The sequence below is a fragment of the Micrasema longulum genome, unplaced genomic scaffold, assembly GCF_059751315.1.
Source record: "Micrasema longulum isolate JH-2025_06_02 unplaced genomic scaffold, ASM5975131v1 h1tg000482l, whole genome shotgun sequence".
Classification (NCBI taxonomy): Eukaryota; Metazoa; Arthropoda; class Insecta; order Trichoptera; family Brachycentridae; genus Micrasema; species Micrasema longulum.
Genome location: NW_028277679.1, coordinates 965,296 through 988,961, shown reverse-complemented (window position 1 = coordinate 988,961; position 23,666 = coordinate 965,296). Strand labels below are relative to the sequence as shown.

The 23,666-nt window shown below is 42.1% G+C and overlaps 2 protein-coding genes across 2 annotated transcripts; one reads left to right on the top strand and one right to left on the bottom strand.

Annotated features, from left to right (window-relative positions):
* Positions 1 to 1,067: 1,067 nt before the first annotated feature.
* Positions 1,068 to 7,199, bottom strand: LOC148281249 (uncharacterized). Its single transcript, XM_088227018.1, has 2 exons — positions 6,731 to 7,199; positions 1,068 to 6,130 (listed from the first exon to the last, which is right to left on the bottom strand). Exons 1-2 carry the CDS (start codon positions 7,197 to 7,199, stop codon positions 1,068 to 1,070), a joined length of 5,532 nt encoding a protein of 1,843 aa, XP_088083144.1.
* A 1,355-nt stretch (positions 7,200 to 8,554) lies between these two features.
* LOC148281248 (integrator complex subunit 6-like) lies at positions 8,555 to 23,074 on the top strand. Its single transcript, XM_088226987.1, has 7 exons — positions 8,555 to 10,464; positions 11,214 to 11,441; positions 12,506 to 12,913; positions 14,472 to 14,672; positions 17,281 to 17,608; positions 19,781 to 20,122; positions 22,392 to 23,074. Exons 1-7 carry the CDS (start codon positions 10,288 to 10,290, stop codon positions 22,646 to 22,648), a joined length of 1,941 nt encoding a protein of 646 aa, XP_088083113.1. The 5' UTR covers positions 8,555 to 10,287; the 3' UTR covers positions 22,649 to 23,074.
* The last annotated feature ends 592 nt before the right edge of the window (positions 23,075 to 23,666 follow it).

Sequence of the window (23,666 nt, the reverse complement as noted above, 5' to 3'; positions counted from 1 at the left end):
CTAAGTTATTTTGTAAAACTAAAATCGACAAAATCGGTGTTTTGCTCTTTCGTTTCAGGAAGAGTTTAAAAATGAAATTTTCTGTGTACCTCTTCCGTTTTTCAAATTTAATTATCATATTTGAATACCGTACGCTCAAAGACGGCAAACAAAACTAGGCACTTTTTGGGGTTTTGGATGGTCCAAGCTTCCATAAGAAACAATAATTCAGAAAAAAAATACTATAGAAACACGCCAATGGTAAATATCTATAGTGTGTAATAAAATCACCGCTCTTGTGCCATAATCCAGGAAGAAAATACGGGAACACGTTTAAATGAAGAAAGGTGAGACCGCTGTAACGTACGCGTTACCACGATGAAAGTTTCGCCGGTTCGTCACCCGCGTCTGCCGCAGTCAAGCTTCCCGGCGTAAGTGGGAAGCCGCCCTCCCAGACAGAGCCAAAGACAAAGTCGGAAGGTAGGAGCACAGCTGCGCCGACCGCAAGTCAACCTCAATAGCCCTGAAAAGGACTTTCCACCCGGTCCAAGTGGTGCAGAGAGGCGAAGGCAGTCAGCAGGCAGAGCGGAGCGAAGAGCGAAGTGCAGGAAGGCGAACAGGACGGAGAACGGAATAAAACACGTGTGAACTGTTCAGAGTTAGGAACTCAACTGATTTAATATCTCCAATTGACCGCCTTATAAAGCGGTGCGCGTCGGGCTCCGTGAGTCGGCCATCCCACCCGCGCCGGCTGCCTCGGAGTGGTGGGGGTAATCTTTCCCCGCCACTCGCTACATGCCGCCGGCCGCAGGTGGCGTAAATACGGGCGCTCAATGCCCGTACGGGCCATTTCGTCGGCAGCCGCGACGCGCGCAACATGACATTTACATAATATATTTTTGTACATTTTATTCATTTTAACCTAGCTATTTTTCCCCGGTAATACTGAGGCCAGGCTCGAAAGTGACCATTTTATCTTTATTGAGAGCCCAGCCATCAGTTCTATACATTTACCGGGGATCCTTTCTAATTAATGTATTATTTTAATTTATTCGATTTTACGCGTCCGGAACACTCCCCCCGTGCAGCTAGTCTGTACTATTTTCCTGCTGGGCGCGTTGTTCCTCTTCCTTCATTAGTACGGCGATCTTCACCGCTGGTCTGGTGTAGGTGCCGTTGGTGGTCCGCACCTCGACGACTCGTACTTGTCCGTCAGCTGCTGGTTCTGCACGGGTGACTCTGCCGCGAGGCCAAGAATTCCGCGGCAGATTTGGGTCCATGATGAGCGCGAGGTCCCCGACCTGTATTGGAGGCGCGGGCTCGCGCCATTTCTTCCTGTGCGCCAAGGTGGGAAGATACTCCCTCAGCCATCGGCGCCAAAACATGTCGGCCATTTTCTGGGCGATCCTCCATTGCTTATGAAGGCAGGCCCCTTCTTCCCTTTTGTTATAATATGCCAGAGTTGGCTGTGTGTTGGCTGACCCGAGCAAGAAGTGGTTCGGGGTCAGCGGTGCTTCGTCGTTGGGCTTGGTTGACACATGCGTGAGCGGGTGATTGTTCACGGTGTACTCTGCTTCAGCCAATATGGTTTTGAGGGTCTCCTCTCTTGGAGCCTGCTCGTTGAGGGTTGCGTGGAGGGCTCGTTTTACAGATCTCACGAGTCTTTCCCACGCTCCCCCCATATGAGGTGATGAGGGCGGAATGAATTTCCACTCAATTTTGCGAACTGTAAGTTCGGCGAGCATTCTGGGGTCCGCCAGGAGCTCGTCTACGGCCTGTTTCAGCTCTTTGTCCGCTCCCCTGAAGTTGGTAGCGTTGTCCGAGTATAACGTGTGTGGGCAGCCTCTGCGGGCGGCCATCCTTCTTATGGCCATTATGGCGGAGTCGCTTTCGAGGGACGACGCTAGCTCCAGGTGGATCGCGCGTGTGGTGAGGCAGGTGAACAGTGCCCCATAGCGCTTTTCTTTTCTTCGGCCGTTGGTGATCATCATCGGTCCGAAGAAGTCAAGCCCGCAGTGCGTGAACGGCGGCGTCCTGAAGGCCAGTCGGGCCTCAGGCAGTTGCCCCATCAGCGGGGGTTGGGGCCGGCTGCGCAGCATTTTACACAGCGGGCACCATCGTGTTATCTTCCTCACAGCCCCGCGGAGTCGCAGGATGAGGTAGCTGGCTCTCAGGTCGGCGATCGTCCTCTCGACTCCCGGGTGGCCACCCTTCCGGTGGCTGTGCGTGATAAGCAGCCGGGTGTATGGGCAGGTCCCGTTCATGATAGGCGGCGCGCTGCAGTCCTCTGCGAAGCTCTGTGCCGCTTGGATGCGCGTTCCCATCCGGATGACTCCCTCTTCGTCTAAGAAGGGTGCCGCTGCATGGAGGCGGCTGTGCGGCGGGATAGGCGCCTTTCGTCTCAGGAGCTCCAGCTCTTCTCCGAAAGCCGTCTCCTGGGACCGCTTCAGCAGCATGATTTCTGCGGCCCGTGTTTCTGAGGCGTGAAGTTCAAAGGTCCCCCCTGGGGACGGCAGGGACTCGTGGCGGCGGCATCGTGCGATGAATCGCAGCACCCATGCCGTCGCCCTGACGAGTCGGGTCCACGACGAGAAGCGCTGCACCTGGGGTAGGGCCTCCGTCCGTCTGATGTGGCCCACGAAGTGGCGGGGTTGTTTCCGCTCCAGCGTCTTCTCGTCCGGTTGTTGTAGTAACTTCTTCTCTTTCGGCCAGTCGGCTTCCCCTTTTCTCAGGAAGCCGGGGCCTCCGAACCATAGTCCCGACCTCGCAAGGTCGGGTGGGCCCTTGTCGCGGGTCCCTATGTCGGCTGGGTTGTCCTTGGTGGGGACCCATTTCCAGTCCCGTACGTCTGTGAGCTCGTCAATCTCGCCCAGCCTGTTTGCGACGAACGTGCTGTACCGCAGTGGGTCGGTTCGCAGCCAACACAGGACCGTGCTCGAGTCCGTCCAGAACACGGTTTGGGTGATGAGAGCTCGACTCTCTTTTTTTATGGTGGCGGCCATCCTTGCCGCTAGTAGCGCTGCCTGGAGTTCTAGTCTAGGCACTGACAGAGGCTTTAGGGGGGCCACCTTGCACTTCGCCATTGCGAAACTTGTGGTATCGGCCCCCACAAAGTATGCCACTGTGCAGCATGCCTGCTCTGACGCGTCGCAGAACACGTGCAGTGTCACGGGTTCTTTCTGCCCTTGCAGCGAGCATCTCGGTATTGTACAGCCGTTCGCTGCCAGCAGGTCGCGCCATTCCAACCACTTTTCGGCGTGGTCCGGTTGCAGCGGTTGGTCCCAACCTGTGTTTGTCCTCCAGATGGCTTGCAGCAATATCTTCGCCCGTATCGTGAGGCACGCAATGAAGCCTACTGGGTCGAAGATACTCATGGCGGCGCTCAACATGCCGCGCTTGGTGGGTCGCTCCGGGATGGCTGCACTTTCGGCTCCGTGCCGAAATATAAATAGGTCGCTCTTGGGATCCCATACGATCCCGAGGACCCGCTCCGTCATTACTTCTTCCCCTATGGTGACTGCTGTATTGGCCCGGTCGTCGGCCTTTACTTCTTCCAGGACATCTGGTTTGTTTGAAGCCCACCCGGTGAGCCGGAACCCGCCATTGCCGAGTACGAGGGTAACATCTCGTACCAGGCTTGCAGCTGTTTCTTCGCTGTCTGTGGCGTCTAGGTAGTCATCCATGTACATATTGTGCTCGATCGCCTCCGCTGCGGCGGGAAATTCTTTCGCGTGTGCTCGGGCGACTGTGTTTCGCACGAATTGCGCGCTGCTGGGTGAGCACTTCGCTCCAAACATCATGGACGCGAAGACAAACGTGTCGGGCTCCTGCCCGTCCTGCGTCCGCCATAGGAACCGCTGCGATTGCTGGTCGGCTTCCCGGATTCTTATCCGCAGGAACATCTCCCGTATGTCGGCCGCGATGGCTACTCGTCCCTCTCTGAAGCGGATCACGTTTCCGAGGAGGGATGAAAGCAGGTCAGGTCCCGTCAGTAGATGGTCGTTCAACGCCGTCCTCTGGAACTGGGCGGCGGCGTCGAACACGACCCTTATCTTGCCAGGCTTGTTGGGGTTTGTCACCGCGAAGTGGGGCAGGTACCATTTGCGCGAATGGTGGGCGTCTACCTCCTCGCGGCTTAGTTTGACGGCGTATCCCTTTTCAATGTAGTCCGCCATCTTGGCGCGATATGCGATCGCCAGTATCGGATCCTTCCGTAGTTTATTTTCCAGGGAGTGCAGCCGCTTCATGGCTGCTTGCCGGTTGCAGGGCAAAGAATCTCCGTCTTTCGCCCACACTAAACCGGTCTCCCATCGTCCGGATGGTAGTTGTGTGGTTGAGCTGCTCATGAGCTCCGCCGCTCGCACATCTGCGGCGCGGCAACGTTCCAGGGTGGTTACACCTAGCGAGTCAACGGCGAAGCTCTTCTTTACCAGTTCCGCTAAGTCCCTTTCACCCTGGCCGTCTGGGGGTAATTCAAAGGCGGGGTGCACAGCCCCGCCGTAGGTGACGGCTCCTAGGGCCGTCTCGATGGTTAGCCGCCCGTCCTCTTGTAGGACTGGCGGGCCTGTAGATACCATTAGGGTGGCGTAATCAAGACCGATTAACATCTTCGGCTTGATGCCTGACCCGTGTGTCTTGGTGCTCTTTCGGTTGCGGTGCGGCAGATCCATGACCCGCACCGTCTGTGCCTGGACACCAAATTCTCTGTTTCCTTTAACGAGGATTACGGATACACGCTGTGATTGTAGCGTGTCCGTGTTCCCACTGGCACCGATGAGTCTCAACTCCTCGCAGGCCCCGGTGGCGCCCACTGCACGGGCGACATCCTCCTCGAGGAGAGTTACCGATGAACCCTCGTCTAGTAGTGCGTGGATCTCCATTGACCCACGCGGGCCCTTCAAGGTTACTGGCACTACCTTGAAGGTCACTGGGACTTCCGTTCGCCTTGTCAATAAGACTTGCTCGTTCGGCGTACTGTCCACTCTCTCGCGGTGTAGTGACCGATGATGCCGCCCGTGGCACTCGTCGCACTTCGCCGCTTCACAGGTGGTCGTTTTGTGTCCCGGTTCTAGGCATCCGTAGCACACGAACTTGGCACGCACAATTGTCCACCTCTCCTCTACCGTTTTCCGGAGAAACTTCCGGCATTGTCCGAATGCGTGTCCACTCATGTCGCAGAACAGGCATTTTTTGTCCTGAGTGAGAAACACGTGCCTTTCTTGGGTACGCCTTTTCTCCACTCGGGCGGGTTCCGTGCTGATCCCGATGCAACCCGCATTCGGTATTGCACCGGTCAGTCTCGCTAGCCACAGTGCCAGATCCCTGGGGGTAGCTTTTCTCACGGTATCCGCTCGTGACATAATCCACATCATCCTCTCGACTCGTGGCAGCTTCTGAGTCATCTCGGACAGAAGCTTCGGGGAGGAGAGGTGGCTTCCATCGAGGCCCTCTACGGTCGATACGACGTTTCTTATCGCGACCGCGTAGTCCGTCAGGGCCTCCAGGGATGCGTTGTCGGCCAGTTTAGGGAGTTTTCTTATCCGCTCCAGTACTCTGTCCACGACGATCTCCGGGTGTCCAAAGGCGGCCTCTAACATCTTCACAATGTCCGGCACATTTCGGGGATCTACCAGCAAAGACGACACTGTGGCCTTGGCCCGTCCTGTGAGGGCTCGTTGCAGACGGAGAATGTTCTCCGCGTTTGTAAGGGAGCACATCTGTGTCGATTGATCAAATTGTGCCTTAAATATTCGCCATTCTAGCGGGTCGCCGGAGAATTGCGGTAGATCCCTAGCGCCGGTTTGCCTCGCCATGAACGTGTGCCACTCCGGCGGCTGTCTGTATTTTGTCACAGGCTCGCCGGTGGCACCCGGCGGCATGTATTCCGTGGGTAGCCCCTCTTGTACCCACGCGCTCACCGGGTCACGAAACTCGTAGCCCCCCAGTGGTATAGTACGTGCCGCTACGGGCTCGCCTGGCCCGGCGGCGTAGCGTACGTCGGCGTCCTCCCTTCGGCTGTGTGCGGGTGGCGCCTCATTGTCCCGATGCCGCTCATTGTAGCGGCCTTGTAAATGTGCGTTTGTCGCTCCGGCGTAGGCCGGCTCAGCGGCGTAGCGTGTGTTGGCGGGCTCCTTCATCCTGGAGTCCGTCTCTGCGACCGGGTGCCTCCGTGGCACCCCTTCTCTCACCCGGCCGCTGTCGTAGTGGCTCGGCGGAAATGTGTACGCCGCTCCGGTGTCCTCCGGATCAGCGGCGTAGCGTGTGTTGGCGGCCTCCTTCGTCCTGGAGTCCGCCTCTGCGACCGGGTGCCTCCGTGGCACCCCGTCTCTCACCCGGCCGCTGTCGTAGTGGCTCGGCGGAAGTGTGTACGCCGCTCCGGTGTCCTCCGGATCAGCGGCGTAGCGTGCGGTGGCGGCCTCCCTTGCTCTGAAGGCTGCTTCCGTGTCGGCGACAGGGCGCTTCCATGCGGCCCCGTCTCTCACCCGGCCGCTGTCGTAGTGGCTCGGTGGATGGATGTACGCCGCTCCGGTGTCCTCCGGATCAGCGGCGTAGCGTGTGGTGTGGCGTGCGGCGGCGGCCTCCCTTGTGCTGAAGGCTGCTTCCGCGTCGGTGACAGGGCGCTTCCAAGCGGCCCCGTCTCTCGCCCGGCTGCTGTCGTAGTGGCTCGGCTGCTGGATGTACGCCGCTCCGGTATCCTCCGGATCAGCGGCGTAGCGTGCGGCGTGGCGTGCGGCGGCAGCCTCCCTCGTACTGAGGGCTGCGTCGGTCCTAGACGCGTCTGACGTCAGCGGCAGCGGCTTGTGAGCCGGTTCCGACGTCCCGTGCGATGTGAGGTCCCTCTCGATGGTGGGCGTGAGGGGGGTTGCCATGTCTCGTCTGGCGTCCTCTCTCGCGTTGGCGGCCTTCAGCGCGGCGATGATCTCGTTGAGGCTGCTCACCTGCCTCTCGTGATGCGCCTCGCGTTCCTCCATCTGTCGGCGAAATGTCGCCGATGAGATGGACCGCTCCGAGGGTGCGGATCCCTCGTCCGAGTCCTTTTGTTCCTCCAGAAGTCCTTGATGAGGCTCCTCCTGGCAGTCGTGTGAAGGCCCTGGCTGGGGCTCCTCCTGATGTGCTCGTACAGACCCCGGTTGGGGCTCCTGAAGCTCCTCTTCGTGCTCCGTGCCGGCGTCTCGACGCGTTCCCGAACGCGTCGACACAGGCGATCTGTTGACCGGCATGCTGTAGGTGTGTTGTAGACTGGAGACCACTGGCGACGATCCTTAGCTCCGAAGGACCAAATGTAACGTACGCGTTACCACGATGAAAGTTTCGCCGGTTCGTCACCCGCGTCTGCCGCAGTCAAGCTTCCCGGCGTAAGTGGGAAGCCGCCCTCCCAGACAGAGCCAAAGACAAAGTCGGAAGGTAGGAGCACAGCTGCGCCGACCGCAAGTCAACCTCAATAGCCCTGAAAAGGACTTTCCACCCGGTCCAAGTGGTGCAGAGAGGCGAAGGCAGTCAGCAGGCAGAGCGGAGCGAAGAGCGAAGTGCAGGAAGGCGAACAGGACGGAGAACGGAATAAAACACGTGTGAACTGTTCAGAGTTAGGAACTCAACTGATTTAATATCTCCAATTGACCGCCTTATAAAGCGGTGCGCGTCGGGCTCCGTGAGTCGGCCATCCCACCCGCGCCGGCTGCCTCGGAGTGGTGGGGGTAATCTTTCCCCGCCACTCGCTACATGCCGCCGGCCGCAGGTGGCGTAAATACGGGCGCTCAATGCCCGTACGGGCCATTTCGTCGGCAGCCGCGACGCGCGCAACATGACATTTACATAATATATTTTTGTACATTTTATTCATTTTAACCTAGCTATTTTTCCCCGGTAATACTGAGGCCAGGCTCGAAAGTGACCATTTTATCTTTATTGAGAGCCCAGCCATCAGTTCTATACATTTACCGGGGATCCTTTCTAATTAATGTATTATTTTAATTTATTCGATTTTACGCGTCCGGAACAATAATTAAAAACATTTGCTTATTAAAAAAAATATTTTACACAGGTTTATATTTTAGATACATAACATTATTTATATAGCATTGGTTTTTTATATTGATTTCTGCATTAATGAAAAAAAATAAAGTAATATAATTAGAAGCCCGCACTGGCCACCATATTGTGATAATACGTTATGAAATTCATGCAAGCTACTGCCGCCCGCGGGAAGATTTTAAACTGGTGATGATTTTGTTCAAATTAGGGCTCTCGTCTGAAGCTTTGTTTGATACACTGAGGACATTATTTTGGATAGATGTCTTAGTTTTGTCATCTTCTAGTATGTTTTCACTTGGTTATCTCGGGAAAAACTTGAGACTCTTAGTCATCTGCATACAAGGCAAGTACACGGCGACTCACGCTAGATGCTAAAGTGGGCTTATCTTGAAAATGTTTTAATTTTGCCACATCACGCCACTACTTCAGGAATCGCATGGATCGTGCTTCTCTAAAGCGTGAAATACTAAATGTTTTGCCTCAGTGTAAATTAATGCAAAACCTTGCTCCTGAGTATCTAAAAGAGCTATGCATTCCAGATGAATTGGCTGAAAGACGTCTTACGCTTCAATCAGCTACATCTCCAGCCACACATTAAATTCAGTGAAGGTGCATTCGCAGTTGCATGCCCCAGGGCGTGAATGCTCTTCAAACAAAAGTGCAAAACTGTGAGAGTGAAGTTTAGTGATGTTTAAAAAATAAAAATCTACTTGTTCTCCTAGTTATTCAGATAATCTTAGCCATCTATTGAAAAGAATGAATCATTTTATGTAAATTTATTTAAATCAACTTAATATTTGCAAATGTTAATATTTTATAAAATATAGGTTTACTGCGTAAAGCACTCTTGAGGTAATGAAAATGGTGGTATTTCAGGAAAATTCATTAGTGAAGAAGTTATTAGTTTCATTCCTTTAACTGTCAAGTTAGTTTCTTTCTGGTATTGTCATACCTTCAATATCATCACTTTCAACACCAGTAACAAAAAAGCTCACGTTTTTGTGGTTGTCCCGCTAAGGCCGGGTTGTTTGATCATTAGTAACATATAGTTAAAAATCAAACCGATAGTTGATGTTTTCAAAAAAGTCTTCCATTTAAAGATTGTGTTTTTAAAATTGTCACTTTATATTATTTTTGAATTTTTACTATTACTAATGATCAAACAACCCAACCTATGAAATTTAACTTGTCCGTATTATTAAATATTATACTGAACTGCAATATAAATGTACATTTATTTCCTAAATTATAAATTTGTCCCGGAGAAGATTGTTGTATTTTTTAAGTGATAAAAATGAAGATTTCTTTGAGATCAAATATATTGTTACATTTAAGTGTCATAATCCAGGAGTTTGCAGTAGTGAATTTATGTTATTTGATTTAATTACCTACAATAACTGTAAAATTTTAACTACAAACGTATTTTTATAGATGTTGCATTTAAATTTCCAATAAAGTAAATAATGCACATTTGTTTTCAAAGTGGTATTTATAAGTTATGATATTAATGGACTATAAGTACAGGTATTGCAGACTAATGCATTCATTTTATCAGTATTGTTGTATTAATGAATAGTGGTCAATTTAATTTATTACCGTGAACATTCCATAAAAGTTTCACATACTTAGGAGATGTGACATATTTATTGATCCTTTGAATGGACTTAACTAATCAATGTATTTCTTAATCCATTTGGTATGTATGTAGTGCATAATAGTATGTGCATCATATTGACATGAAAAACTGCATAATAACTGTTTGTTAGTAAACATGCAAACTAATGTCTGTTGCTAAGCATTTTGTAAGCAGAATAGTTAACAAGTTTCCGTATTTATTTTGATTGATTTTATGATTTATAGATTTATATATGCACAGTTAGTTGACAATAACTTATATACAGTCACAAAACATTTAAAAAATCTGTATGTACATATATGTATATCTAAAGTAATAGATCATTATCACCGGGTCATATCAGATATCTCAACAGAGTACCCCTTAAAAAAAAAAACAAAGTCTAGGCATTTTCAGATCTTATGACCTGTCATTGGCAGATTTAAGTGATTAATTTTTTGATCACATTTCACAAAAAAACTCCACTGACGATAATAACTATTTTAATGCTACTTACTTACAAATACTGATTATAATATATACATATATGTATCTTGTTCATACTGTTAATATTTATACTAGTATACATAATTGAAAAATTCTTTAGGCAATAATGATTTTTCAAATGTTCTTTTTATTTTGTTTAATTCAGAAATCAACTTATGCATTCTTTCTTTATTTCGCAGCCTCCTAGATCAGCCCACCCAGCTGTGAAGTTTACATGTTCTTCCCAGGAACCGATGGTTATAGATAATTTGCCTTTTGATAAGTATGAACTGGAACCTAGTCCTCTTACACAATTTATATTAGCGAGGAAACAACCAACTATTTGTTGGCAGGTGAGAATTTTAATCAATTAGTAGGTAATACAATCTTATTTTTTCAGGCCATGTACAAAAATCTAACAAAAAACTTAATAAATATCAGATTAAGTTTTTATGTTCTTACTGGAAATCGAAACCAAAACCTTCTGTGCTTGAGTCGCGGGAGGCTGCGTTTTCTTCGCAATAATGCAGTTGATTAAAAAATGTATCAATTGACCCATTTACTCTGAATCGATGGCACAACATTTTGTGTTAATTTGTAAATAAAAAATGTTTGCCTCAAAACATCAATTTTGTGCTGATGCTTGGCATCAGCACAAAATTGTGTTTTTCTTTTATGTAAGGTGCACCGGTTTTTGTGTCTCCATGCAGATTATCAAAAAGTTATCTTGGGAGTAAAAGTAATTCTCTTGAAAAAATAATTAAGACAAATAAAGTATAGTAATTCATGCAATGTTTACAACAGTGTTTTTTAACCTTTTTGAATACGCGACCTCTTACGTATAGAAAAATGACTGGCGACCCCCCCAGGATGCCAGTTTTTCATCTTTTACTTTTGCCTTGCTTGTGCCCGCGACCCTCTGGGGGGGTCGTGATCTACAGGTTGAAAAACACTGGTTCACAAGATAAAAAAGAGCAATGTTAATGTCTTTTAATCGGTTATATTTTATTAATAAACTCATAACTGTGATAACCTTTATCCGACTAGATTGATTACTTGTGCATTTTTATTTGTTTTAATATTATGTATATTTCTATTTCAGGTATTTGTAGCTAATAACTGCAAAGGCGCAGAAGTAAGCCACCCTTTTGGCTACCTGAAAGCGAGTACCAATCTCACCTGTGTCAACCTGTTTGTCATGCCATACAACTATCCCATTCTTCTTCCCCTACTTGACGATCTCTTTAAAATCCATAGATGTAAACCAACGCCGGAATGGAAACTAATGTTCCAGCAGTACATTGACCGAATGCCTTCTTATTATGTTACCGTGAGTTACCCACTTTTTCCTTTTGACTTAACCCTTCAAGTTTAAGATTCGAAAATGCTTTTGAGAATACAATAATTTCACACCAACCAGAATCCTGGACGGGTGTTTTCGACTCTATGGTTGCTCTCGTGTATAAATCCTGGATAATGATATCGAGTGGAGATAAGTCCGCCTCCTTGTGTATTGTTTGAAACATTCGCCTATCATTCTACCATTCTTCTGTTGTTCTGTGCACAGTTCTGGGTTAGATTCCTGGTGGGTGGACATGAAATATTGATTTTGAAGGTTTTAAAATTGCAGTATTTCATTTTTCACCTTACTTTCATGTAACAGATGATCGAAACTAAGCTGAGTTCGATTTACCAGTGCAGTGCCCTATGCACCTATGCAGTGTGGAAAGGGGATGATGATAATGAATAAAATAATATATTCTTATAAATGTGAATGTTTTGTCAAAAAATATCATATGGGACCAAAAGTGGCATGGCTTTACCATTTTAGGTGTGTTGAAATGGCAGCAAAATTTTTCTAGGTAATTTACCTGCAAAATGTTCATCTCAAGCTGGGCCGTGGGCCAGATATTTTTCACTTTGTACTTTAATTAACTGTGTTAATCTCAATAACAAAAAAAAAGAAAACGTATAAAATAAGAAAAAGCGATATTATTAAATTAATTCCAAAAATAACAATATTATTGAAATATGTTAAGTTTATATGGAATGGAGCCATAGGAATAACATTTTTCATAGCCAATTTAAATGTATAAAAACATAACAGAAAGAAATTACTTCAGTACATAATTTAATAAAAAACTTTAAAAATATTTAATTGAAAAAATATATAACAATTATTGTTTGTTACAATGTTCTTAAACAATTGAAATTCATAATGCAACTGTATTTCAATAATTTATTATTTACAATGTGCTTAAATATAAACACACTTAGAATTTCAACCTGTAGATAATTTAATGTGCTTGTTATATATAAATATGAATAAATACATATTTTATTTGTATGCAGTAAATTATAGCTATGAAATTATAAAAATGATTTTCTTTCTAGCCTTTAAAACGAGCTCTTACAAAGATGGGAGCGCCTACACCATTAGTTCAAAGCTTAGTCCCCGACTCCCAAGACAATTCTTTGAGTTATTCCGTTGTCAATTATCTGAAGCGCCTTAAGAACCAGGCTAAATTAGAATTTGATAAATTATGCGGAGATGTATTGAACAAAGTAGGAACAAATTCTACTCCGGTGAAGGGAACCGAGAGTGTACGGGTCAACCCAAGATTTCCTCTGAAGAAAGACTTGACGACCCACCCGTGCTTACAAGACAAATTCACAGCCTTACGAGACCAATTAAATGAATTTGGAGGATTTGTGGTAGGGCTCTCGAGAAGTCGACATAGAGCACAAGCGCATACATATAGAAACCCATTTGATATACAAAGAAGAGATTTACTAGACCAGGTGAGTTAAACAATTTTGTATACTTGCGCCGTTTTTCAAAGCTGGGGTGTAAAAATTAAGGAATATTCAAAGGATATTGCTCAAAGAATCCTACTTCTCTTTTTCTTAAAGTGCTTTTTATGGCTTATATCTTAAATTCTTATTCTGCAAATAATTGAATTCTCCATATGTATGTATTTCATTGGACGCCAAACACTTCCTTCATTCACCGTTGTAATAAATGAAAAAATTATCAAAATTTTAATAATATTTAACTTCATTCCATTATTATAATAGATTATTACAAATGAATTAGACCTATTATATGCATAATCAGTGTAAAAAGTTGTATGCTTTAGTTTTAATTTACTTAATTTAATTTGTAGTATTGTTGCATCACAAATTTTCATTATTATATCTTCTCACTACGTTTCATACCTGGAATGTATTAACACGTTCGCCGTTATGCTGGGTGCCTACAAAATCGTGTCCCTCATTTAAGCAATGATGGTTATAGTTGTCAGTCTTAAACCAGTCCAGTCAGTTCAAAACCAAAAACAGTCCATTGGTAGTGAAAAGACTGCTATAGTCTATGCGAAACTGAAGTAATTATATGGTAGGAGGAGATATTGTGCCCCTATAAGAAACAGTCTGCCGCAAAGGTATCTCAGTATGTTAGTCAAATATAATTTACTCCAATCTGAAGATAAATGTTCAAAAAATATGAAAGCTGTGATATATGTACATATGAGTGAATCTAATGAGAAAAGTTTCCGCTGAGCCACTCCTATGAAATAAAAGTATCCATGAACATGTTAATGAGGAAGTTCTATATAAAAATGTTTTGTACTGCAAAGTTTCTTGAAAATTCATGAAAAAAATATTTCAATAAAAATTAACCACTTTGAAAGTCACTGGTTCATATGAATCAACCGATGATATGAGAGTTGTGAAAGATTTCCGGTTTACGGCAAGTCAACGGACCAATTGGCAGAACTGACCGAGAAGAAGCAGAAGGGAACTTGAAACGTGGAGTAATTTCACCATCATTTCCTTTCCGCACCTAATGGTGCATAGTGCACTGCATTGGTACACTAATTATAGCGTATCTTTATCATTTTTGTTACATGAAGGTAAGATGATCAGTCTTACGCTTCCGTTACCAGCCCAAGGGTGGTACTCCAAATGCTTTCGCGGCCGTATTATCTCGTACGAGTATTTCCATACAAAAGACACGAAAAAAACATTTTTTTCGTGCCATGAGAGCGGCTCAGAATAGCACCCCAAGGACTATAAAATATTCTAGTGTAAAAACAACCTTGCAAATAAATATTTCACATCAACCATGTTGGGAATCGAACCCGAGACCTCTTGCATGGTGACCATTACACCACGAGGCCGATGTAATTTCAGTAATACACTTTTTTTTAATCACTGCACTGCGCTGACAATAAAATGCATAAAAATCTTTAAAAATAAGTTTTGGCTTAGTTTATCAATAAATAAAAAAAAATCTACTGAACTTCCTTATTATTGATAGAGATACATTTTGCGAATATTTTTTTGTTTGCTGTTTCAGGTTGTAAGAATGAGAGCAAATTTCCTTCAACCATCTCTTGCGCACACCAAATTAGTGGATGACGACTCCTTACATTCAATGCCAGTGGCCCAAATGGGTAATTACCAAGAGTACCTCAAGAGAATGACTCCCCAACTTCGGGAAATTGAGTCAGCACCAGTAAGACAGCACATGTTCGGAAATCCATTCAAAATTGATAAGGTTTGTTGACAATATTTAACTTTTCTTTGCACGTACAACATATAACCAAATTTTATACATCCCATAGTATGACCCATTTTTAGGAGTAATTTTTTAAGATAAAATTACATTTAATTTTTTTTTTTCTAAATAAGTATAAGTTCATACTAAAGTTAATCTCAGACATAGGAATGAAACAAAAAATGTTTACATCTCAATATCTTTTTTCTTAACCCGAAAATCTAATTTCTTTCGGTTTTATTTTCTTATAAAATTGACATAATTTATGCTTAAGTATTTTTTTCTACATTTAACTCTAAGGAACTGGTAAAAAATTATGGTACCCAATTGTTTTTGATTATGGAAGTTTTCCTCGGGTACACATTTTGGAAGAAACTTGACCGCAACGCTAGTTTTATAGCGGGTGATATTGCTACTGTTGGATTTTTTTCCCTACTTTCAATGATTTTATTATATTTCGATTCGTTTGTAATTTCGGAAGTACAAGCAATTGTTGTTTGTTGTAGGGATTGAATTATTTTTAAAAAAACAAAAATTAATTTAATAGAATATCTCTTTATTAACTGAAAAATAAAATAAGCAGATTTTTTGACGCATTTTTTGTCAATATTTTACGAAAATATACAACTTAGTAGAGATTTAAATGGTTCAAGAATTTAATGAAGGCGTAATGTCGCAAATTATTGAAAATGTGCTTTTTTTTTCATAGATGAATATTTTATGTACATCCCTTTCATATAAAACCTACTGCTCGACCAAACAGTAAAAGAAAACCAATTTCGAGAGCGAACAAAGGTGTTATATTATCAATAAATGTACTGGTGTTCAAAACTTAAACCTCAGATATTTCTGCTTTTTTTTTTGTCTCATAACACCTTCATCCACTCATGTCTTCAATTGTCAATTTTAAAAATGGAATAGATTGGTTTTTGGAAAGGTTAAAGTGCGTCAACAAATAACTTACATTAAAATGAATTTAAGCATATCAGCTTTAAGCTGCTCACTTAAAATTAAAACATTAATAAATAATAATAAGAATAATAATATCAAGGATTTACATTAGTTATGATAATTTTTAAGATGATTATTTTTTTAATGTCAAATGCAATATAAAAAACTGAAACTTCATAATGTAAAAAAATATTTTTCCCTCAAAGTAAAAAATGTTATTTTAAATATCACTTAAAACATGTACCTGTCACTACGACAACACTTTTTTCAAGGTTATTTGAAAGCTCTTTTAACAATTTTTTCTTCACAGCGCGTTATACATGCTACTACGTTTTATAACTTTCCGTATTGTAATTAATATAAAAGGGATGAAGGTAAAAATTTCTGAGCGACATGTAGCCAACTTTCCAAGAGAGCCAATGATTTTTTTTTTCTAATCCAAAAAATAAATTCTGGTGCAGAATGGGGGGGGGGGGGAATGGTGATAATGGTATAACTTGTATGTACCATATGATTAAACATAAATGGGAATTTCTAATTTTAAATGCCCGCGCTGCACCAATCGTTATTCTTTTTTGTAGCCACGTTGACAGCACTGTTTTTAACAATCTGTTTGACGGCGATCGGATACTCAGTATTCTGTCAGCGTCTGTTTGAGTGAGTGGAAAAATTGCTGTGTGGCGATTTTTACAATGGGTAAAAAATTTGCACAACGAGCGTGCCGCAAATTTTGTGTTACTCATGAAATTTTGTGTGCTGAATCATTGAAAATGTTGAATAAAGCCTTTGGAGAATCAACACGGGCATACGAATGGTACCAGAGGTTTAAAGACATTCTTGAATGCATGAGCAATGAGTATGAACTGGACGTCTGGCAACGTCAAGTACCGAAGAAAACATAGAATCGGCAAAGCAAATCGTGTTGAAAAATCGATGCGTACCAATCCGAGAGCTTGTTGTGTTATTGAGCATCTCATCATTGAGGTGTTCTGGGTATGAAACGCGTCACTGCCCCCCTCGTCCCAAACACACAAACGCTGTTTCATACAGCAGTGATTATTTCGGAGTTTTTGGCCAAAAATTTGACTAATCTCACGAGTCAAGCACAGTATTCTCCAGACCAGGCCCCGTTTGAGTTTTTTCTTTTTCCAAGACTAAAATTGCTATTAAGGGGAACACGCTTTGAAATGATTTATGTCATAAATGAGAATTCATTGCGAGAGCTAAAGGCCATACCTTTGCAAGGCCTATGAAAAGTGCATGGACAATTGGATTAAGCGTTGGCATCACTGTATCGTCGCAAATGGCGAGTATTTTAACGGGGATTATAAAAAAAAAATTGAAAATTAAAATTTTCCTTGCCAATTTTTTGCCAAATTCCTGTTTATTTTTGATCATAAGGTATATCTAGGTACAAATATATGATAATTTTTTTGCAAACCTCTAAAAAAAACCACCACTCGCTCCTGCTGTTCACCCTGTTCCCGGCACTCACCCTCCTTTCAATATCTTTCTTAGTTTTACCATCCCTAGATAGTAAGCAAACATACTTCTCAGGTGCACAAATTCCTCCCTATTTTGTTATATATAACTTGTCAAATTAATATTAATATTTTTTTTAGTAGACTTAAATTTTGCAATATTATAACTTTTCCAGCGGATGATGGTGGACGAGGCGGACATCGACCTAGTGGGGGGCGGCAGCGCTAAGCCAACCAAGCGACCCGCGCCCTCGGCGGGCGGCGAGGCGCCTGGGCCGCGCGCGTCCAAGCGCAAGCCGGGCCCGCTGCCTGCGCACGTGGCGGCGCGGCGGCCCAGCAGTCCGGGCCCGCCGCCCAGCAGCCCGGGCCCGCCGCCTGCGCCGCCCGAGCGTCCCCGCCTGGTGGCCAGCCCGCCGCCGCCGGACCCGGGTCCGCCTGAGGAGGCGCCCTGCCTCCCGCCCCTTCCCGCCCTGCCGCCTGTAGTCAAACCAATGCTCAATGGGGGTAATTTACAGTTTTTTTTATTTAAATTTATATATTTTTTTAAAAAAATATTTAAAAGTTACGAAAAATACATTTAAAAATATAAGACTGCCACTTTTATTGCACTTAGTCGAATCATTTAAATCAGTGTTTTTCTGGCAACCCCCCAGAACTTTACTTTCATTATACTATTTGTATAGTGATTTCAATGATGGTGTATTGAATTTTCTTTCTATGAAAACCATATTACCAATAATCGAGAAATCAAATGTTAGGTAGAAGCAGTAGTATGATCTGTAAGATTCGTACGGCATGCTTAAAATTGAATTCGCATAAAATTGACGTTCTCTGGTCAATAAAATAATGATTTGCAGGCTTCTCTTTAACTTTAAACAATAAACAAAATATTAAAGCTTTGAAATTAATTGTCATTTGCCACATTCTACCCATGTAAACTGTTGTACTATGAAAATAAAACCATGATTTGACAAATTTTTGAAAAATAACCAGATGGTCTTCTCACTGAAATTATTGTATTTTTATTGCAGTGTAGGACCTAAAATACTGGCTTGTTACTTTTACCCTACTTGTGACCCTGACCCAGGGCAGGGCTTTGCGTGACCCGCAGTTTGAAAAACACTGATTTATATAGATTACTACAATACCTTATAAATTCGGCCCTTTCATAGTGTAATATAGTGTTTACACAAATGCTGAAAAATTCATGAAGAATCTCGTGATATACATGGTGTTTCCGGAAAATAATGTTATTTTTATTTTTTTTGATGCGACTGTGCATCGGAGCACTCGTGGACCAGTCGGGAATGGCAGTGGGAGAAGTCAGCTAAAGAACGCTGGTTCTCTTCAGTCTTCTCTGGCCATCCGGAGTGTGAGGACCGGCATTTCAGCGGAAGCTGTTTTGGGACTTTGTACAAAAGTCAAAATGCAACGCTCGGTAGAGCAAAGGATGGCGATCAAGTTTTGCGTCAAACTTGGAAAGACTGCCACGGAAACTGTTCAAATGATCAAGACAGCCTTTAAACTTCTTTAATGCTCTGACGGATCGGCAAAAGGTCGGCGTTCCCTCGCCCAAGAAGGCCAGGGTGAGCAGGTCCAAAATCAAGACGATGCTCATTGCGTTCAATCTGGCACAAACAATCAATATAAAAGAAGTTTTCCATCACGAGTTTGTACCACCCGGTATAACTGTGAAAGCTAAATTTTACTTCAAAGTGCTAAAAAGATTAAAACACAGGATTTAACGCGTCCGGTCAGATATTGCAGATGAGTGGAAGTTGCGTCACGACAACGCGCCGTCCCTCAGCGCCTTCCTCGTCACCGACTACCTGGCCAAAGCAGGGGGTTCCAATGATTCCCTCGCCCCCTACAGTCCGGACCTGGCTCCCTTCGACTTCTTTTTGTTTCTACGCCTGAAAGGACCCATGAAAGGAAAGCGTTTCGAGACCATCAAGGGGATCTAAGCAGCTTGTACCGCTGCCTTAAAGATCATTCCGGAGGAGGCTGACCGTGGCGCATTCGATGCCTGGAAAAATCTTTTGAGCCGATGCATCAATGCAGTGGGAGCCTATTTTGAAGAATTTTGATGTGTTGTAACGAAAAGTTGAATAACTTCTTTGTAATCGACTCACTGACATTACTTTCTGGACTCACCATGTGTATAACTTAAGATGCATTAAAAATCGTCATGACGGTTTCTATCTTTCTACTGAAATATTTTTACATATTTTCAATGATCGGATTAATGAGTGCCAGACATTATCGGGATATGCAAAAATCTGTATAATTGGAGTATCCAATAAATTAAGTCAATGTTTTGGAAGAAAACACAAAATTTACTCTTATCACATTTTTAATGCTTTTGAAATAATACAGAGAATTCGAATCACATTTAATACTTACTTAAACATGCGCGCCCGCCGCCAGCGCACCTTTTTTTATTCTTTTTTATAACATATCCTTTGTTTTTAATTTTCTGATAAAGATCCGGATTTTGGCAATCCCCATGACTGGAGTTCGGATAAACGGAGTTCTATTGTAATCATTTTGTATAAATATACATATTTAAAAACCATAAGCCTTGTTAATATCTAGACTTCCACATTCCTTCTCGTAAATGTTTAATCTCTGTTGAAAATATTATTTTAAAATTGTTGTTTTCGTTTCTCTTTACAGATAGCTATCTGTCTGTGGGCTTAAAGCAGCCGCGTTCCCCTTCTCCTGAGCCGCCTCCGTTCCCCTCATACGCTGTCTCACCGATGGAAGACGACCGAGAGATCAACATGATCCTTCACGAGGCGGCCGCCGCGGGCATGATTGGCCTCGCCAACCGGCCGCACTGCGGTCCGCTCACTGCCCACATGCCCCACACTCCTACCCCGCACACGCCCCACCCCCTCGCTCACACCCCGGTACACACCCCTGCCCCCCTCACCAGGAAGGAACTGGCGGAGATCCGGAGACATAATCTCAATGTGAGGGCGCAAATATACAAAGCGGTTAGACGCCCTGGGAAAGGTAAATATCCTGTTGTTTTCCCCCCCCCCAATATTTGTTTGGTTTTTCAGGCAGTTGAAAAATTCAGTTCTTTGTGTGAAATCCCACCAGAATTCATTGTTCCTGGAATGGCACCTGAAGCTTAAGACCCTCATATAACATATGATAAAAATACTATTAAAAATAATATTCTTGGAATTTGTGTGGAAAAGGGGGGAATGATGATGAATTGAGAATAATTGAGGACACAGGTGGAAGAACAACCTAACGTTGATTATCCATGTAAATGCATATTTAGTATACTATGCATGCCTTAGTTATCACCATACAACAAATAGTCTTCCTAGGTTGCAAGCAAATGTTGCGGCATGCAAAAATATCAACGAGCCTCTCAAGTTGGTCCCTGCTTTTGGTAAAGAAAATGTCCAACTTGACTCACTTTTACTTATCGGTTGTAAGAACGATTTAAGACATTGACTCATTCAGAAGGCCGTATAAACATGACCATATATGCAAATAACTTTAAAAAATACCTCATTTAATAGCGGAGTAGCAAACACAACTTTCATAGAAAACAAAATATGCAATTTTCATAACAAAAAATTCAAACACAGGTTGAAAATGCTTCAAAAACTTTAACAGCGATTATCTTGAAACTCTTTTTATTGGGCTAGGTTTTTTTCCACCTGTATCCTCAATTACAACTACCGGTGTACTAAATTTAGTAAATGTCCATTTGCGGTACCAGGCCCTATAGCATGGAATGCTCTCTCAATGGAAGTATGAAACTGTGAGAGTGAAGAATATTCCGGAAAAACTACTTGTTTTCTAAATCATTTGAATTAGCATAAATTTTAATAAAAATTGAATTCATGATTGTTAAAAATTGTTAATTTTGAATGCAATAATAAAAAATCATAGAGAAAAATACATTTTACGATGAAATACTCGATTTATTTTGAATATATTTTATTAGTGTATTATGTTGTGTAACAATTTTTATACTCGGAACAAAAGAATATTTGTTTAGATTATTTTTTTTTGCAATCTCAGCTTTAGTGTTCTGGATATGTGGGGCTAAAAGCAAAAACGCCACGGTCCATGATCACTGTTTTTGGGAAAACCAACAAAACCAGTAGCGAAAAGACTCTTCCGAAAATGCAATACTCAATAATATACTAAAATAGTCGAGAATTTCCCTTTATCCTAAACGCCAAACACTCGAGATCATTCATATAAACTACCCTGAACGGCTAGGATACTCTTGAAAGGCAATTATTCTTTGAATTCTTCACAGGATTTTCTTGCTTTTAACAATTTTATAATAATATCAATTTTACAATACTCTGAAACGTGAAGTCTAAAAAATCGCTCTCCTGCACATTTTGTGTTTCGGATTGATATATCAAATCAATAAACGTTCCATACTCACCAATAATATTATTAGGTCAACCAGTGGTTACCTAAACTTTATGATCACAATATTATCTCAGAATTTTTTAGTACAGATTTATTGCATTTATAGGAAATATGTAGTATGTAAAGATAAGAGGTTGTCATAATACATATATACATTTTCCTATGTTTTATTATACATATATATATATATATACATATCAATATAAATTACAGCAGAATAAAGACTCTTAATTTAGTATTTTTAAATAAATATGAATTTATTTTGTAAAAACCTTCAAACATACAAACAATTCTATTGTGAGCTATATTTAGCATTTAGGTAGTTTTGGGTCGACGAAACTAGCGTTATTTTCATATATGCATGTACTTTAAGTGAAGCTTTTATGCCATTTTATTAAAAACTCTTAACTCCAATGGACTATTGAATGATCTTGTATGTAGTTCATATCCAAAACTTGATTATCCTTGACTGCAAATAAGGTACAATTTTCATAGACTGATTTGTAACTAAATTCTTTGAGCAAATTTTAAAGGCATACATACATAAAAACACATTTGTATAAATAAAAAAAGACAATGCATATATTACGCATATATATAAATATTTTAAATGGAAAACGAAATTTTTAGTGTTTGATATCTTACATTGGGAAAAATATACAACTTTTTCATTTTTCGTTATATATATTTTTACAATTTACGAAATAAACTACTCGGCAAGTTATATAATATGTGCAATTCTAATGACTAGTGAGGAATCAAAATTAAAAAAATTGTATTAGAAATTGGACTCTGTTAATTATTATAATACGTATAAATTTTTCATATGGATGGATTTATTTTGATAAATAACAAATTATTTTCTTTTCAGATTTCACAGACTTATTCAACCTTCTAAAATGTCTCAAAGGCGGGGTGGCCATCAAAAAAGTTGTACTACAGGAAGTGATAGACGAATCTCTCAGATTCAAGAGAAAGGTTTTATCCAACCTTCTGAGGGACTTTGTAACAGCCATGGAGAGAAACGGCAGTAGCGCAGGGCACGGCTACCCTTCTATCAGGAATGACTACATGAATGATTGCATCAGTGAACCAACGTACGCTCCGCATAGCAATCACCACAGCTAAGATAGATCTGTGCCCGGTTTAAAACGAGACGCGAGCACGTTAATAAATAGTAAAAAAACAATATTTAATTTCTATTGAATTGCAGTAGAAGTCTGACTGACTGAACGGCCAACATGTTATTATTCCAACACGATGAAAATGATTTTATTGTAAATATAATTTGTTTGTAAATCTCTCATGGCTCTGGCCATCTTTTTAAAATTCCGAGTACTTTATGTACATTGTAATATTTTACCGTACAAAAAGCTGGTGGAATTAATAACCTAATGAATTTTATCGAGAAATCTTTTTCCATTAGCAATTTTGTTTATAATATTTATCATGCCCACTGTAAATTATCCTTCACTGAAACTATAGTTTCTTTTTGTTATTAAAACTAAGCTTGAGTTTATAATTTATATGGAATATAAATAGTATTTGGAGAAAGTTTTTGAGTATTATTAATTGCAGAATTCTACTGTGATTCACAACCTCACAAATAAAATAAATTAGTGTTCGGTGAACTCTTGCGCTTTTGCTTCTACGATAATGGTGATGAAAGTTCAATGTGTATTATTAAATTTATGTTTTTGAATATATAAATAATATTAATAAAAAAGTAATTGCGTTAAAATTAATTTGTTGAATAATTTTTAAAACCACGATTACATAGCTAAAGCGTGTTCTACCGTCACGCCACCAGTGTTGACAAGTTCAGTTCCGGGATTCATGTCATAAAAGTGAACAAGTCCGTGTCAGAGAAACAGCAAATGGATCCGAAGGTATCAAATAAATAAACATCTTTAAATTACGAACATTTAATAAATGTGAGTTTAATGAGTTTGGTGATCTCCCAGCTTTAATAGTGATCAAGTAAAAAGGGACAGAGTTTTGGTATGAAGTTTTAATACCAAATATGAAATCTAGTTTAAAATTTTTACACTGATATGATAAATGATTGATTTGATGTAAAATGCCAAATATTTATTACATGATTGTTATATTTTTATGAGAGGTTTTTATTTGTTAGGAAACCCTA

Coding starts and splice junctions, on each gene's coding strand:
- LOC148281249 (XM_088227018.1), bottom strand. CDS start 7,199: ATGCCGGTCAACAGATCGCCTGTGTCGACGCGTTCGGGAACGCGTCGA. Junction 6,131..6,730: donor TAGGACCGACGCAGCCCTCA/GTACGAGGGAGG, acceptor ACCCGGTCGCAG/AGACGGACTCCAGGATGAAG.
- LOC148281248 (XM_088226987.1), top strand. CDS start 10,288: ATGCATTCTTTCTTTATTTCGCAGCCTCCTAGATCAGCCCACCCAGCT. Junction 11,442..12,505: donor TGCCTTCTTATTATGTTACC/GTGAGTTACCCA, acceptor TTTTCTTTCTAG/CCTTTAAAACGAGCTCTTAC. Junction 17,609..19,780: donor CAAACCAATGCTCAATGGGG/GTAATTTACAGT, acceptor TTCTCTTTACAG/ATAGCTATCTGTCTGTGGGC.